The 18,388-nt window shown below is 34.0% G+C and overlaps 1 protein-coding gene and 1 pseudogene across 1 annotated transcript; both read right to left on the reverse strand.

Annotated features, from left to right (window-relative positions):
- Positions 1–10,281: 10,281 nt before the first annotated feature.
- Positions 10,282–11,084, reverse strand: LOC134231170 (uncharacterized; annotated as a pseudogene).
- Positions 11,085–11,119: 35 nt separating this feature from the next.
- Positions 11,120–14,089, reverse strand: LOC134231171 (uncharacterized). The gene is made up of 4 exons (XM_062713094.1): positions 13,746–14,089; positions 12,214–12,286; positions 11,263–11,485; positions 11,120–11,167 (listed from the first exon to the last, which is right to left on the reverse strand). The coding sequence occupies exons 1-4, from the start codon at positions 14,038–14,040 to the stop codon at positions 11,120–11,122; spliced, it is 639 nt and encodes a 212-aa protein (XP_062569078.1). The 5' UTR covers positions 14,041–14,089.
- Positions 14,090–18,388: the final 4,299 nt, after the last annotated feature.

An 18,388-nucleotide genomic window follows, 5' to 3' on the forward strand; every position in this document is an offset into this window, starting at 1 on the left:
AAGATTGATCTATGAAGTTTGAGATATTAATGATATATGATATACAAGATTTGATAAGTAAGCTGATATGCTTGATATTTGAAATTTGAGATATGAGTTATTGATTGATTTGAACAGTTTGTATGTGTGCTGACCCTCCGCGGTTATCCCGGGACGGTTAGAAAAAAGAAACACACATTGTTGAATTTTGAATTTGGTGGGTTCTCCCAATTGAAATGGCGTCCCACCAATTTTTGTATTGTGCCACGGCCAATACTCGCCACAATAAGTATTATTTAGAGAACGAGACAGGTTCCGTATCGTAGATACAAATTTGGGCAGACGAGTGCGAAAGCACGAGTCTCCGCCCCCAAATTTGTATCTACGATACAGAACCTGTCGAGTTCTCTAAATGATTTGTGACACGATCCAATCAAAATCAGCTCAATCAAAATTAACTCCGCCCACTATGTCAATAAGATGTTGATGTATATTTCATTTCTTTCTGAATCTCTGGTAAATCTTTAAAAAATGAATTCCCATGCCAATTAGGATTCGATGTAAATTTCACTGTATCCGTAGACAGCGTGAGATTTCTAGAAATTTCTAGTGTTTTGTCACATTAGTTTTGGAAAGGACGAGTAGCAAGATGGACGTAGACTTAGAAAATTGTGAATGCTTGATTTTTTAATTGATGAAGTTGACGACGTTACTTTATCACAGATCTGTGCAGATATGGAAACGGAATACCATGTGTTTGAAGGCATCCAAAATCTAAGTTTTTCTGAAAACTTTAATTTCGATGAAAATGAAGGCCTTGGAGAAAGCGGTTCAAATTTAATGGAGTTCGATATCGGGATTTATCTTCTTTAATGGAAACCGAATGTGAAGTTAAGAAAGAACTGAAAGAGAGCACCAGGTTTGGGCCAGTCGTCAATGATGATGAATTGAAATGCCTCGTTGAAAATCAGGAAAACAAAAATACTAAAAGTAATACAAAATGGGCCGTTAAAGTTTTCGAAAGTTGGCGCGAGCAGAGAGCGGGGGACATTATCGAGCTTCACTTAATGGATACGAAATCGATGAACCATTGGCTAGAGCGTTTTATTGTGGAAGCGCGGAAGAAAGACGGGAGTGAATACCCTCCAAAAACGCTGTATCTCATTTTATGTGGACTTTTGAGGCATTTAAGACAAAAAGGTGTCTACGATAAAATTTTCTAGACGAGAAAGAAATAGCTTTTGTCGGACTACGAAAAGTTTTAGACGCAAAGATGAAATCACTCGTTGATAGAGGCCTGGGGTGCGAGATCCGGAAGGACTGATATGGCCCAAAGATGAGGAGAAATTGTGGCAAGAAAATGTTTTTGGAAAGAAAACAGTGAACAATTACAACACACGATGTTTTTTTATTCATGTAAATTGTTCGGTTTGAGGGCCTGTGATGAGCACCACAAACTGCAATGCGAACAATTTTCTATTGGAAACGATATCCATGGACAGTTTATTCAATTTGTTGGTAGAGCATCAAAAACCTACAAAGGCGGATTTGGGCAGATGAATTTACAGACAAAGAACCTGAAGCATTACTGTGAGCCTGGTAAGTAAAATTCATATATATTGTATAATGTTACCTTAAGACACTATGCTTTAATTTAGGTTAGCGGAATAGGGGGGGGGGGAGGCATTGCTGTGTAAGCCTAATATTTGAAGTAAATATTTATGTATGAAAGTAGCATTTAGAAGATAGAAAATATTTACTAGAAATTGGATATTTTAAAAGACTACCATGTAGTTGTTAGCGGTGATAATCTAATTACTCATAATTAATTATTTTACAGGTGATCGGTGCTTAGCAGAGTATTTCCAGATCTATCTTGATGCGCTAGATGGCGCGGGGCCATTTTATAGGCGTCCGTTCCGGAACCTCGGAAAAGCCTGTGCGTTACGGGACACAAGTCGTAGGAATAAACAAACTGAAAACTTTCATGAAGTCAATTTCGAAAAAGGAGGACTGGAAGGGAATTATACGAATCACAGCGGGAAGAAAACCTGCGCTACTCAGTTGTATATAGGAGGTGTACCCGAGGCAGAAATCATGAATGTTACTGGTCATAGGTCAGAACAAGGCGTAAGAAAATACATGAAAAGCAACGTGGAAATGAAGAAAAGCATTTCTAAGATCTTGGATCCACCCATGAAACAGGAATCGCAGGAACCGTCTTCCGAACAGACTACTGGGGGTAAAAGAGCGCTGTCTCCATGTACTACAAATCGTTCCGAAGGTGACGCAAAAAAATTGTGCAGTGAAAGTAATCGTGCTCTGCGGGATTTAAAGAACACGGCATCTGCTTCCAAAATTGCCATTTCAACTTTTCATTTGGATCAAATTAAATGACTGCGTAAATTAGTGCGTGTGGTATTGCATTGAAAGTTAAAAAAAAATCCAGAGAGAAGTGTTGTTCACTGTATTGGAATGTGTGTTTTAATTTTTCTAATACGTTTCGTTTGGATAAAAGTGACTGATCAAATGTGATTGGAATAATTATTATATTGATTACATAAGAGCGAAAATTTTACTAGTTTTTTAAGGAAATAATTTTATATGATTCCAAACAGGAAAAAATCGATTTATTTTATTTTGAAAACTATTGAGCAATTAAAATACTGAATGCTTAAAATTGACTTTCTTGGTTTATTTTTAGATCGTTCTGTATTTCAGTTACAGAACGGTTGGTAGGCTAATACAGTACAGAAGATAGCTCCGCCCACATGATACTCCTGTACTGTATTGCTAATACAGAACAGTAAACTTCAAAGAAAAACACCGCTATCGTGTCACAAATAAGTATAAATTCTATATTGAGTTTTATGTCATTTTTCTCTGTATAAATAAAGGATTTTTATGAAATGTGCATCTTTTAAAAATTATTGGTACGAGGGCCTTAAAAAATTCCGCAGACTGTGCATTATTTACTCTTACAGACGTCATATAGTTATAAAATTTCCAGAAATATGTGTACTTAAAATTCCAATAAATTTTAGGCAAAATTTCTGTCTTTTAAAAAAATTGTACTAAAATTATCGGTAAGTTATATGTTGATGGAGAGGTAAGGCGCACGACAAAAAAATTGAAGCAAAAGCATGCGGATTAAAAATTTAACTCATTGATTTTCTAAAATGTGCGATATTTTTCAACAATTTTCTAAATGTACCTTTAAATTGTTATATTATTATGTATTTAGATTTGGACGTAATATTTGAAGTACAAACAGAAAAAAGTGTTTTTTCTATGATGCGATTCCAGTGAAAACGACTGTGAGAATGACTTTTCCCTGAATGGACGGCGCACCACACTTTTGTTAAAATATGTGTAATGCTGATATTGGCAACATAGATCCAAAATATGTATAATAAAACATGTAGTAAACTAGGCACTCGTGGCATTCCCCCACAAATAGCAAATTGAAATTTTAGACAGTTAGACCTCTGTAAAAAGGCTATACGGGAGGAGGGGAAGAAATTACTACGAAAAGTTAACTTTATCCGGATTTAAAGAACGTGTTTAATCACCAATATCACACTATATCTCATAAGTAGTTTTTGGTTTTAAAACAAAAAAGAAATTCTTTACTTGTTAAATAGATTTTAAGCTTGACAAGAAATGGTGTTTTGATGTTGAGTAGAAAAGGTAACTCAAACTATACAGGTACTAAAGGGAAAAGTTAGAAATGAAAGCTCAATCACAATTTTTTATAATGCTTCTGACATCGAATATTCTGCTGCGCCGTGACTGAATGGTATGTCCTGGAAAATCACTCAAAATTAATACTAATTTATAACATTTTGTTTGAAATTTTGAAGACCATATAAGTAATGATTCTTTTATTTATTTGTGAATTTTGCCCGATTATGTCGTCAAATATTTCTTCTGTGAAACAAGTCCGCCTTATTTTTGAACGGCCCTGTATTTCCAAAATAATTTCAATTTTAAAATCCTAACAAAAATTAAAAGTCAACATAAATGTCACAGACGTAAAAATTTGGGTTTTGACGTTATTAGGTTCAAGCATTAAATGTTATGTATTTTAGCATAAAATATTCTTCTCTCCAAAACTTACTCTTAACTGCTATAGCCCGATACGGATGAAAGAAAAGCATACCCAAAAATGATTAATTAAAAGAATAATTTAAACTTTAAAAGTTGTATTTATATATAAAAGTAAAACTGTGCATTGTATACTTGTACACTGTTTTTATATATCCTTGTCAGAATCTTAAAGAGTACCATTCATAGTTCGAATTAAGGCACGATTTATCTAAATAAAATAACAAAAGGCCCAAAGGGGGCCCTCCCCACCTGAGAAGCTTTACCATTTTGTTCTTTACCAATTTCCCCCTTGAAAACCCTTCCCAAACCCCAACCCTCCCCCCTGATCATAATTTAGACATTTTAGAATCTATACTACCCCAGAATGATTCCATGTGCACATAAGTTTCAGCTTTTCTGGCCAAGTGGTTCTTGAGAAAAAGATTTTCAAAGATTTTTCCTTTTAATTTTTATGTAAAACTTTGCTTTCCCATTGTGGCCCCGCCTTACCCCGGGGGGCTGATTTGAAAATTTTGAATTAACATACATGTACCCCAGGATGCTTCCATATAAGTTTCAGCTTTTGTGGCCCAGTGGTTCTTGAGAAGAAGATTTTCAAAGATTTTTCCTATATATTTCTATGTAAAACTTTGATTCCCCATTTTGGCCCCGCCCTACCCCCGGGGGGTTTTGATTTGAACAATTTAGAATCTAAACTACCTAGGATCTTTAATAATTTTATTTTTTTGGCCAAGTGATTCTTGAGAAAAAAATTTTTTAATTACCCCACCCTATTTTTGTCTTTTCTTGATTATCTCCCCTTATAAGGGGACTTGGCCCTTTATTTTTACAATTTAAATTTCCCTTTACCCAAAGGATGCTTTGTGCCAAGTTTGGAAAAATTGGCCCGTGGTTCTTAAAATAAGTCGAAAATGTGAAAAGTTTACAGACGGACATATGGACGACGGACAAAAAGTGATCAGAAAAGCTCACTTGAGCCTTCGGCTCAGGTCAGCCAAACATGTAAATTTAAAATGCGATGTTGCATAAGTGTCTTTATTTCTAAGTTGTTTTTTTTAAATGAGGCAAACCATACTTAGATTTTCTCCCGCAATATATATGCAAAAGGATGTAGAGAATTTGATTAACATGTTTTCAATTACTTGATTTATTTAATTGGCGGCATTACTGGGTTTTTATTTTTTCTCCATAAAAATGTTAGCAAGAAAGAAACGTCAAATAAAATATCTAGAACTTCGCGTAAAATAACGTCATTTTGACGTTACTGAAACTGACACCAACACCGTGCGCAACGTCTATACAATTCATCTTCAATGGATTAACTGGCTTCCGCTTCTTAGTGGCACATTATCCCACGACACAAGACAACGGCCCACAGATCTATTTCCTGTTCTGGGATGTGGTGCAAACATTCGAGAAGTGGGGGTTCCATGTAATATATATGCCTCTATCAATAGGTCTTTCATAAACATACACTTTCCCTTCACCCTCCTCTACTATGGCAGTCTTCAATCCATTTACATCCAGTTGCCTTTCTTGCTGACCCATTACATCTTTTAAAAAAATCTGAAACAATGTATTAAGCAGAGGAATATGTAAATGGCACACTAGACGCCTTTTACTAAATGACAATGAAATCACCTGGAAAACTTTTATAGATGCATATGATTGGGACAAAACACATGGACTCTCCATTCACCACAAACTCTCCCATCAACATCTACACCTCAATTCTGCTGATACATTGAGAAATCACCTAGCAGAGGAGTGTCTCAATGCTGATATGCTCCACCTTATGAAACAGTACCAGGAAAGTTTGGATATTGGGTCAACTGCCACATCTCGCTGTGAAGGGCCAATAAAACTTCTGGAGCAGACATCCATTTTGATTGACGTATTCCATGATCGCCGACCAATAGCTGATCTCAAAGATGAAAGACTTCACCAGATTTCAAGTGTTTTTTCATTTTTCCTACAATGGGAAAAAGGTGGGTCAGCAAAACAGTTAATGTCACATGAGACACGAGAAGATGTAAAATTTCTCCTTCATGGATTTCAGACATCATAATCAATGAGATCAAGTACACTGTTACCCAGGCTTCATAAACAGCGATGTCATTGAGTACATTTTCTCACAACAAAGAGATGTCCACCATGGTGCTGGAATGAATCCTAATTATCTTCAATACTGTTATGCTACCAATAGCAAAACTTTGTGTAGTGTCCAAAACATCAATGCGCCAGGAGAAAGTCGAGCACACAGGGTGGATCTGCTCTACCATTTAAACAGCTCTCTAATGAACTTAGTATAAAGTAAATATTCAGAAAAAAATACTGCATGTAACTTACAATCTGTATTCCTGTCAAAATAAGACTGCATGCCTAAATATGTACATAAAGGGACAATGTATACATGTACATATGCTAGTAAATATATTTATTGTATCAAATCTTATAATGAAAAATGTTTAATGCTTTTAGTTTTGCACATAATCAGTAGAAAATCATACTACCATACATAAAGGTGTGAATTGATTTACCCCCCCCCCCCCCCTTGAAAGCAAAGTATAATTGACAAACAAATACTTGCATAGTAAAGCTGACTTGAATTGTTTAAAAAAAAGTTAAAGGTGCAATTCATATATTTATGAGAAATACTTACAATTCATCTACATACCGCTATTTGTTGATCCAATATCTTTACCAACCGCAAACGCATGTCATGAGTCCACATGGAAGGGGCATCATAGTACATAACAGGAACATCATAATGAAGTGCCAAGTAACTATCACAGGCACATAAAGAAATATATTTCTCTGGTGCCAAATTAAGGTAGAGTGTTTTCATCACAAGCATGTGATAAATGTCCACATGCATATATGTAGTAGTAAACTATGTTGGGAGTCAAATTGTTCACTGAGTGTAACCCGGATTAGGCATCTTTTCACTACTTAGAATGGCTTCTTTAAGGGGGATGTACAAGCTATATTCGATCAAGTCTGGTGTAAAATAAGAAATACCAATAATGTGCTTAATAATCTACCAAACTAGCCCAAAGTTTATGGGGCGCCGTTTTTGGTATTTACTGCCAAAAAGTGATATCACCTATTCGAATAGGTGATATCACTTATTCGAATAGGTGATATCACCTATTCATTTTCAATATCACTTATTCGAATAGGTGATATCACCTATTCAAATAGGTGATATCAGCTATTGGAAATGAATAGGTGATATCACCTATTTGAATTTCTTACAAAATTAAATAATGAATGCTCCCTGTAATACAGACTACCACTGAAACCAAGAAAATTCGAACTACCCAGTTTTCAGTTTTTCCAATTTTTCTTAAAGTTTACTTGATAGATAAGTGAAATAAATTAATTTGTGAGCAAAACAATACACAACTTTTTTCAGTTATTTCCCTTAGTAAAATTTCATCCCGATAGGGGTCGCAGAGAGCAGCCGCCATTGCATCCGTGACGCTGCATTTATAAACAAACTCCGTAGCAACAACACACCGGTGAAACTACGAACTGTTCAACCGTAAATATTGGCGCAGAAACAACATTTAATATATGAAAATCTTGTAAATTCTTTCGTTTGCCTTAAATATGAACCAATATCAATGTGAAAATTGTAAAGATCGAATTATTTCCTCGCCAAAAGATGTCAAACCACAAGAATGGAAGGACGATATACGGGAGTGGCCCCAAGTTGAGTATGGCGATATTTACAATTATTTAATTTTGAGTAAGGCGTGTGATGGCCAAGGGATGAAAAACTACAAATCTTTGGACAGTTTCAATTATTTTAAAAGTGGTTCCGTGGGGAAAATTCTACATTTTGTTATCAACAAAACAACAGTTGTTTTAAAATCTGAAGTACGCCCCTCACAAAAAGTCAACTCAGAGTTTCATAATGCATGGATTATATGTGACATGGTTGGCACGATTTTTAGTGCTGGTTGTTCATGTATGGCAGGGAACAGTAAAACGTGTAGTCATGTCGGTGCTGTGTTATGGAAAATAGAATATGCTGTGAGGTCAGGACAAACAGGCAAATCCTGTACCGATGAACAAATGCAATGGAACAAGGGTTCAACGAGAAACCTGGAACCAGGTATCCTTGAGGAGATGGATTTTAAAAAACCTAGATACAGCAGTAGTGACGTTAACAATAATGCTGAAAAACCACAAAACACAAAATCAATATTCCCCATGTTTGTATCCCATCAATCCTTTAAATATTTTGTACAAAATAGTGAACTTCAGGAATTGTTCTCAGTAGAGAATTCTCTTTTAAAAAAATCTGTGCAAGCTAAAGTGGATACTCTTCAATTCAAACCTTCATCTGAGCCTCATACTGAACACTGCAGAACTAACATGTAAAAAGTGTTGCCAATTTTTTAACAAGTATATAAAACTTACTTAATCTCAAATCAAGCTCTTATCTCATACAACTATTTCACAAAGTCAATCAGAACTGTGGCATAACAGTAGAAAAATTAGAATAACAGGCAGCACTGCTCACAAGGTTCCAATCCGTGACACTACAAATAGTGATAACTTCATTAGAGAGCATTTATATCCTTCCTTTAAAGGCAATAAATTCACAAAACATGGACAGATTGGTGAAAAGCTTGCAAAACAACAACTGCGTTTGGCTGGAATACAAATAGAAGATGCAGGGACCATCGTTTCAGGTGAAGATCCCTGGCTCAGTGTTTCCCCGACGGAATAATAACTGATGATAATGGCACACAATGTCTTTTAGAAGTAAAATGCCCAATACTACAAAATGACCAGACCCTTGACAGTTTATTTACAGCTGGTAAATATGATGTTGTAAAATCATTGCAAAATGATTCTTTGTCCCTAAAGCAGAGCAGTTCACGAGGATATTATCTTCAGATACAATTGACTTTGCATGTTACACATCTAGAATTGTGCAAACTTGTTATATGGACAGCTAATGAATACAAGATCATTAATGTTCAACATAACCAACAGTTCTGTCAATCATCAATTTCAAGGTTACGTTTATTTTACTTCAACAAACTTTTACCCAGAGTAGTTGATGACTTTGAATCTGGCAGATTAAAGATTAGTAGAAAATATGAAAAATTTTCAAACTGATGCAAATAAAACTTGTTTCTAACATAAAAATCAAATATCTTTTCATTCTGGGGTAATCATTTATTACAAAATATAATATGTACACATTTTTTTCAAAAGTTTGGTGCGCAGCGACATCAAAAAGTCAATGTCTGATAAAAAAGTAAATTCAAATAGTTAATAGAAGTGTGGAGGTCAAGAAGCTTAAACAGTATTTGTTGACCGACATGCAAAGACTTAAGTGTGCATGAATGTACCGGTACTTAACTTCACATTAATGGAGTTTCAATGTTGTTTTTTTTAATGAACAAAAGAAATTCGTTTTTTTTTCTGTATAAAAAATACTTGTACTGTGATCAAAATTGAATTAACATATTAAAATTTTGGCAAACTATTGATTGGAAACTAAGTGAATTTAGATTACTTGTCAGACATAAAACTTTTGTACTCACTCCCATGTTATGCTCAATAATTTAAGAAATCAGTCAGAATGGTTTTTACCTTAATACAAATGATGTGCCCAAGCACAGTATCTTTTTTAACAAATATCAGTGCAAATTACATTGACAAATATTATAATAATGTGAAAACATTGTTATTATAATTATAAAATAATATCCTATTGCAACCTGCTGATGCAAAGATATTATAAACAAAATTGACAGGTATAAACTGATTGCAGTAGTGTATAGCCCTGGGATGGGACAATACACAGATCTAGGATACAACATGATAATGTTACATATCTAGATGCATGCTACATGATACAATACAGATCTTGATAATCTGATTAATTAGAAAATGTAGCCAATAAAAAAAAATTAATATCTTATTTCATATTTTTTACTTTAAATGGACAAATTTTTCAATATCAAATCATGGGCTTTGAAATCACTATTTGATGTTCATAAATTTTTTTGACTAGGAATTTACAAAAACAATATAAATTGTACATATTGCCAAACGTCTATACACAAGTTGATTAAAATAGTAGTGTAGTTTATCAAGAACACTTACTAAAGATTCATTCTTAAAAAGTCATGTACATTGATATTGATTAATGAAAGTCTGTAACCAAGTTGAGTTTATGAAAAAAAAATTTCAAAAGGTTGTTTGTGAAATGTTTCGAACCAATATTTTAATGCATGTATTGTAAACCGTATCTTAGATAATAGTATGTATCAGTGTATCGTCCCACCCCTAATAGTGAAAGCTGAATTTCATAATATCCCCATAATCATTATTTACTCATCATCATCTTTGATAAGGTCAGATCTTAAGTTAACCAATGCAGCACAAACAATCAAGTATTTACTGAGTTTCTTCACCGAGGTAACTGGAACTATCTGACTCAATATGCGGAACACCTTTAATCGTCTAATAGCCCGTTCAACGTGAATCCGTACCGTGGCAATTCTTCTGGTCTCTGTAACATCCTCTTCTGAAAGTTGGTCTTTAGTTTTTGTAAAAGCTGGAATGTTAAGTTTCACTTTCAGAGGAAAGGTCATCGATGGTAAAACCTCGATCGGCCATGATTTCATCCCCAGGAGGAAGGTAATTTAAAATCCCAGATTCTTCCACAATTGCTTTATCACTAGACCTTCCTCCAAAGCCCTTAGATATAAACATAATCTGACCATGTGGTGCAATACCAACCAAATACTTCCCTGTGTTGTTGGACTTGTAGTGACTGTATGTTTCTCCTCTGGTCTTCAAGTTTTTTGCTTGTTTTTTCTGCACAATCAATGATGACTGTTGTTTTGGGAAAGCGAAAAGACTTTGGCATGGTTGCTCTAATTGTTTCACGTGGAAGCCAAACTATTAAGTTTTTTAGTTTTGAAGCCATAAAAGAGAGTCTTTGATTAAAAATATTGCATGCATGAAAGATATACCAAAAATCATAAATTTCAAGTTAAGACTTATCTGACACAGGCATAGTAAATGTAGTGGGTTGTTCAAACTTTCCATAACACGCAAAAGAGTTCTAAAAGTCTTTAATGGCAGTCCTGTGTAAAGTAAGGCTAAGGAGTTAGTTGTTATGTCAGCAGCACTTACGTGATTGCAGTACAAAACTTGTTTGTGTTTTATCCTGCAAGGAATGGTTTGCATATTCATGTTCACACAGTGTGAGATCCGTCCACTGTGTGCCTGCAGATCTGCTTTCTGTATGCTCGTTTGCACAGAAGAAGATGTCATGTTTGGTTCAGTCTGAATGTTGAGGGTTTCAAATTCATCTGCAGCAGTAGCAGCCAGTTTTTGTTGTTTTATAACTTCTGTCCTGCAAAAAGATTTACAGTATAATACAAGAATTGACAAACATGAAAGCAAAATCATAAATTTCAAGTTCTATTAATAGATAGTAATTCAATTTTAGTTGTAACATGTCATTTGATTGGTAAAATGGTTTTATCCATTTTGTATAACATAACTTGCCTACGTCAGTTGAAACGTCAAAAATGTATTACTCCACTTGACGTTAACGTTTAAAATATGCGATATTTGAAGCCTTTTACCAAAGGAAAATATGGAAAAATTGTCTCATATCTTCATTGAAACTAAATTAAAAGGTATGAAGCTTATTTCAACTTATGTTATACGATATAACATAATTTGGTGCGGTTTATAAAAGCGTAAACTGCCTAAAGTTATGTTGTATCGTATAACGTAAGTTGAAATAAGCTTCATTCCTTACATAAAGTTGTAACGATACAAGAATATATTGACTGTAATGATCCTGAGTTTCAACAATACGCATATCGTACGAATCATCTTTTCAGAAAGTGATAGCAGAAATTTCCTTTACAATAAAAGTTAAAAAAAAAAACAAAACAATGATGGCTCTCGAGTAACTTTCACACTAACTTATTTAAATTTTATGATCTGTTGCCAGGTATCTCTAAAAATAATATCAAAATAATATCTAATTTTCTGAAGTTATTTTCAATGGCAGCAATACAAAATATATATTTATCACTGCTCTTTCATTATCTGGGGTCTCACACATACCCATCCGTCTTTTGTTCTGCAACAAACTTCCTTTTCAAAAGTCGACGACCAACTTTTATGGGAGCTTCATAACCTGTAAAAAATTTCTATAAATTAATACTTGCCAGCATTTTTTTATTTTTAAGAACATCAGAATGAAAAAGTCCCGTAGGAGGAGGAAATAAAAAAAAAAATTATATTTTGGATACATTATCGACTTTTCTACATTAATTTTTGCTTCTTTTTTTATCCTCTCCAAACAGGCTTCTTGCACTGGACACATAAGGGTTACAAAGGGGAAAATACAACCTTTAATTGTTTATTTATCATCTACTAGTTGGGGGCAGTGATATAAATCTTTTGATGTTGGACAAAATACAGATTTTTTTTTTAAAGATCAATTTTTCAAATCATATATCTTCATTTTTGTTTTTAATGTGTGTTAAGTATTGTTCTAAAATTTTAATTTTCTAATTCCTTTCATAAAAAAAATTATTATGGTGGAATTTTTTTCAATTAAATGGCACTACATGCTGTATATATTTGTATATTCTTGCAAATATATATATTTCTTTAGGCTATTGTTTATTTCTTCCTCAAATGGACTTAACTTCTCCCCCAGTTTTATTCTTTACATCTGTGATAAGCAACCCTTTTCTGAAGAATGATGCTAACTTAAAGACACACATAAACAATGTCCTGAAATAGCTACCATGGGCAGTTTTCTTTACAGATAGTTACTTTTGAATACGGAACATAAATCTCACCAACATGTTTTGCAACAAAGTCGTCAGCATTTTATTGTTCTCTGAACAGGTGAAACATTTGGAATGGCACTCCTACTTTTAAACCAAGCTTTAGTGCTGCTATGGACTTGACACAAATATTACCCGCCATGTTAAAAAATTTCTATAAATTTTCGGAAAGAAAAAATTGTTTTTCTCAATTTTATTTTTTTTCTGAAAATTCAAAAACTTGAGCGGCGGGTTTGTAAACCTAAAAATAAAAAAATGCTGGCCTTATAAAAAAAATCATTTTTGATGTATCCCCTCCTTCCAGAAAGAAACCTTTTAAATAAATGGTTTATACTTTTTGTTGTTTTTTTTGGTGCATTTTTCACATAATGTTCCACATTAAATAGACAAAATCTAGCAGCATTTAACTTGTAGATTACTGCACAGATGACTAAAGGGGGTGTGGTTGTATCAAAGGACCCCTTTACCATTCTAAGTATCTTGTGCATAAACATAAATTGTGCAAACTATATAGTAAGTTACCATTTTTTCTTGAAACCCACATACAGTTCTCTTTAAAAATTTAATAGTGTGCATATTATAACCCGAAAAAATATAAGGCATGTAAACTATATGCTATAGATTATATTTTGTGCTTGCATTTACAAATTATTTCAAAACGTGGTAAGACACAGTAAATTAATAGTATGCCTTGTTTGTGAACGCGTCGTTGCAAGCATCGTTCTACTTTCACTTTACATCAATGTCAAATCTATTTTTAAACATTATGTATGCAGAGTTTTTATGTCATAAACAAACCTAAATTCAGACTGGGTATGGGATTTCTTGCAGTTGGTCGCCCATCTATAAAATGTGTTGAACACACAAACACATTCTTCGGCAAATCATTGCGATGCAGTGCTCGTTGCCATCGAAGTTTTTCGGGCTCCGCTTTAGGCATCTTGTGAAGGCTGTATGGAACAATGCACGGACAATCTTTGTGGAGAATGTCACCGTGAACTTTGCAGATAGAATGCTTCCACAAATAAATTTTTTTTCTGTTGTTAAAACAGTTAAATACCGCACACGATTCGCCCCCTCCATCTTTATACATCTTTCACGGCTCACGGGTTTCACGGTTGTAATGGCGGATGCATCACGTGACATGTGATGGCTACACTCTGTAACTATGACGTAATTGCGGGAAAAAGTTGTGTATAGCTCAAGGAACAATAGAATCAGGTCCTGATATACATGTACTGTAGAATCAGCTGAGAATGCAAAGTCATTTAAAACAAATGGGAAATACATGTACATGTACCCAAATGCATCCATCACGCGAATACAGGGTTGATAACTCATTAAAACATGATCCTGATAGAAATAATATTTATTATATAATTTATTAATAATATTATGCATATAATTATCATAACAGTAGATATAAAGTAGATGAGCTATTTATGTACTCTATCCTGTTGATCCAGAAATAAAAATGTCAATCATTACTTCTTGCATGTACACAGGCACGTATACATTCAATTTCAATTTCTGTATTAACTGTAAAGCTTTATGACCCCATTCCCAAATACTCTTAAAATTATGAGACAGGCATTTTTTTCCCTAAAATAGGAATTTATGAGCAGCGGCTGAATTTCATAGCGGGGGATGGGGGGGGGTGCAATAGTAGGTAAAGGGTTCTTGTGGCTGCATTGAAGGGAAAAGTACTGGCGGGAGTGCAGGGGCAAATTACGCCCCCATAAAACTGAGGAAACACCTAAGGTTTTTCCCTTTGATTTTAGAATAGCATAAGCAAAATTTCATAAACAAACTCAAAGACTTTAAGAGGGAAGGGGAAAAGGAAACAGGACAATGCTTCAACTTAATGTGTCATCTTTGTACTGGTATCTGTTAATGGAGTTTATCTCATAGTTCTCTCATATGACAACTTCCAAGTATGTACTGATGGAATTCATTTTAAATCAGGTACAAGGTAAATTTTTGGGCTGCACTTTTCTTTACTTTAATATTTTAAACTTACTAGTTCAGTATCAAATTCACAAAAGCTCACATACCATGGTAAATCAAGGGAGCATATAAATGCTAGTTTAATTTTTTATTATATTTTCTTTAAAAAAATCAATAAATAACAAGTTATTTAACTTATTTACAAGAACTTTTCTCACACTGTGTGCCTTACATTCATTTCAACGATTGAAATGCTCATTCAACATTTATAAGTAAGTTCTGCATAAAAACTGTACAGAATGTTTGCACATTTGTTTCAACGAATAATCTCTTCTTAAAAATTCTCAAGAATATCAATACAAATATTGCATGCTTATTTTAATACGCTATAAATACACTTCAGAACAAATTTAATTTAATTTATATATTTGGTAGTTACAACTTAGATGTGTATTTAGTTTTTTATATAAAGGATGTACACAAGCATGTTATACAGTATGAGTAAAACTTGTTTAGTATAAACACAGATACATGTATTGCAAATTCTTGGATATAGCAAAGTTATCTCGTATCCCCTCCTACATAAATTTAAAAATTCCCTATACGGATATAATGAATTATGGATATACATGTAGCAAAGTAATTTCATAGGTCCCAGTGACTTAGCTATAACCGAGTTTTACTGTATTATTGTTAATTCTAGTATTCAAGAAAGTATTCACTTTTTTTCTTGTAGATGATCACTTCCACCTGATGTTTTTCCAGGTTCTTGTGAAAAATGTTTCATCTGGCACCATTCCACTATAAATACTTTGCCGATGGAACTGACATCAATCAAATGCTCACGACACTGATAATTCATTAATTGGAAGAGAATTTCCTTTGGGAAAAACAAACTGTTTCAACATTTTTCACCTACAAGTTGGTACTGATGAAATTTTGTTTGAAGGAAGCTAAAGGCTAATGAGTACTAAAAAACAAGCCAGATGAAATACAAAAGGGTTAATACAAGTCATTTAAAATTTTCATTTCTTTGCAGGTTGTGATGAGTGCACTGGAAGTTTTCTCAGGATCTCGTCCGACATCAAAGGTACAACTGGTCGCTGTGCTTTCTTGGTTATGTAAGCAGGCATATTGTTAAGGCGGTGACATATGTAGCTCCAATTCGAAAGGATGCATTACTGTTTTCCTTCAGTTTATAGGTAAACCTGGATCAATATCTGATGCAGTAATATAGCGCAATTTCATGTTTTAAATTACATCTTCCCACTGTCACAAAGTACTGAAATAAAAGCGATTCTGATTTAAATATTTTTTTTTGGTTTTCATAGTATGTATCATAACATTCTACAGAAATTCAAATAGATTATTATTAGATGTAAATCTTTTGAAGATGAAGGTTTTGCTTTGTTTGATTCTTTGCTGATAGGGCCACTTACCTTTAATAATGTCCTGACAGGTGAGGTACATGGCTGGTATTCATGCTGGATAAGTTCTCAATCAAAACATTTCATTGCAAGATGTGTAGACAATAACCTGTAATTAAGCAAGCTTCTGTAACATGACATTTGAATTTTGCACAGTTGTTTGCACACCTGATAATAATTAGGTGCCTGTTAAATAATGAGTTATAAATCCGGCAAATATCTATTTATTTGACACAAATTGGAACCTTCTTTGTTAGAGCTGCTTAATCCGAAACAGGCACATGTTATCTTACACAATAAAAGTACGTCATTATGTAGATAATATATAAAAATAAATTATAAGATGATTTTATAGGTTATTATGTTCCCCAAACGAAGTTGGGGAACATATTGTTTTTACTCTGTTTCTTATTAGGGTCTTCCGTCTTCAGCGGAAGACCCTTCTATTATTCTTATGTTTCTTTTTCACTTTTCTTATTAAGGTCTTCCGTTTCCAACGGAAGACCTTTATGTTATTCTTAGGTTTCTTTTCCAGTTTTTTTCTTTTTTTTTCTTACTGATTTTGTGCACGCGAGTTCTCGGAAACGGCTCGCTTGATTTTCATGAAATTTTCAGGGCTGATTGGAGATGAAAAAATCTAGACATATATTTTTTTAATTTGATGACGTCACTTCCGGTTCCGAGATTTTTGCATTTTAGTGAATTTTAGAGGGTTAGTTTGTCCGCGAGTTTTCTCAAAAACGGTTTAAGATAGAAACTTGAAATTTTCAGTGATAATAGAGTAATAAATGTAGTTGTGCGGAACGTATTTTATATTCACCGAAATTGCTGTGTGCGGAAGCTCGTTATGGCCCGAAAATAGTCCTTTCGCGAATTTCAAAATATTTCACACCTTTTCAACGATAGCTTTTTACCTAGAAATATTTTGTTAAAACATGTATAACAAAAGAAGTGTAGAATTCCAAGATCTTTCAAATGATATCTCGAAAAAAGGGCTGGCCCCTAAAATGGGGGGCCTAGAGGGGCCGAAAGTTTTTTCTTTATATCTCAAAAAGTATTGAGAATTTGTAATACGTCAAAGAAGCAAAGTTGTTTGAAATGTCAAGCTTAATCCACTGGAGTCGTCAAAATACGTCCGGCATCGTAACTTCCGGCCAAACCGGAAGTAGTCGGAAAACGCGTATTTTTGCCGTTCTTGACAAGTTTTTGGATAACATATGTCGCTGGGAGCATAAAAATTAATTTTCCGTCCGTCGGCATCACTTCTGGTCAAACCGGAAGTAGCAAAAAATAGCTTATTTTTAAGGTTTTTGATGCAAAATTGAAATTATAAAGTCACTAGAGACGACTTAGCTCATTGCTTTCTTTTTTGATGTCACTTTCGGCACTTCTGGTCAAAACCGGTCGGAAGACCTACTCGTTGCTTTGCAACGAGCTTTGCTCTAGTTATTATCATTTTTAGGGTCTTTCTTCTTCAGCGGAAGACCCTTCTATTATTCTTCGGTTTCTTTTTTACCTTTATTAAGGTCTTCCGTCTCCAACGGAAGACCTTCTCAATATTCTTCGGTTTCTTTTTACCTATTATTAAGGTCTTCCGTCTTCAGCGGAAGACCTTCTTGTTATTCTTAGGTTTCTTTTTCACTTTTATTATTAGGGTCTTCCGCTTCCTTCGGAAGACCCTACTGTTATTCTATTGTTTCTTATTATTCTTTTTTTTCCCGCTCGACTTTTGACAGGCGATTTCTCAAAGACCTTTGGACTGATCGTTATGAAACTTTCAGGATAGATAGCTTGTAGTTAAACCTATTTACACCTGTTTTCAGTTTTTTTATGCATGCCTTTATTTGTGAGTTATTGCCCTTTAATTGAAAATTTTTGATGTCTCGTTTCCACTGAAAATCTCAAAAATGACATAAGATATTTACATGAAAGTTGGAGAACTTGTAGCCAATACATTGTAGATGTGCACAACGATAAAATTATATAGCTGATTTCTTAAAGTTTAGAAGCTATAAAACGGCAAATTTTAGTAATTTTTTTTCATTGAATTTTTGCTACTTTTTGTGT

The sequence above is a fragment of the Saccostrea cucullata genome, unplaced genomic scaffold (assembly GCF_032062105.1).
Source record: "Saccostrea cucullata isolate Sc308-1 unplaced genomic scaffold, CSIRO_AGI_Scuc_v1 ctg4284, whole genome shotgun sequence".
Lineage (NCBI taxonomy): Eukaryota > Metazoa > Mollusca > Bivalvia > Ostreida > Ostreidae > Saccostrea > Saccostrea cuccullata.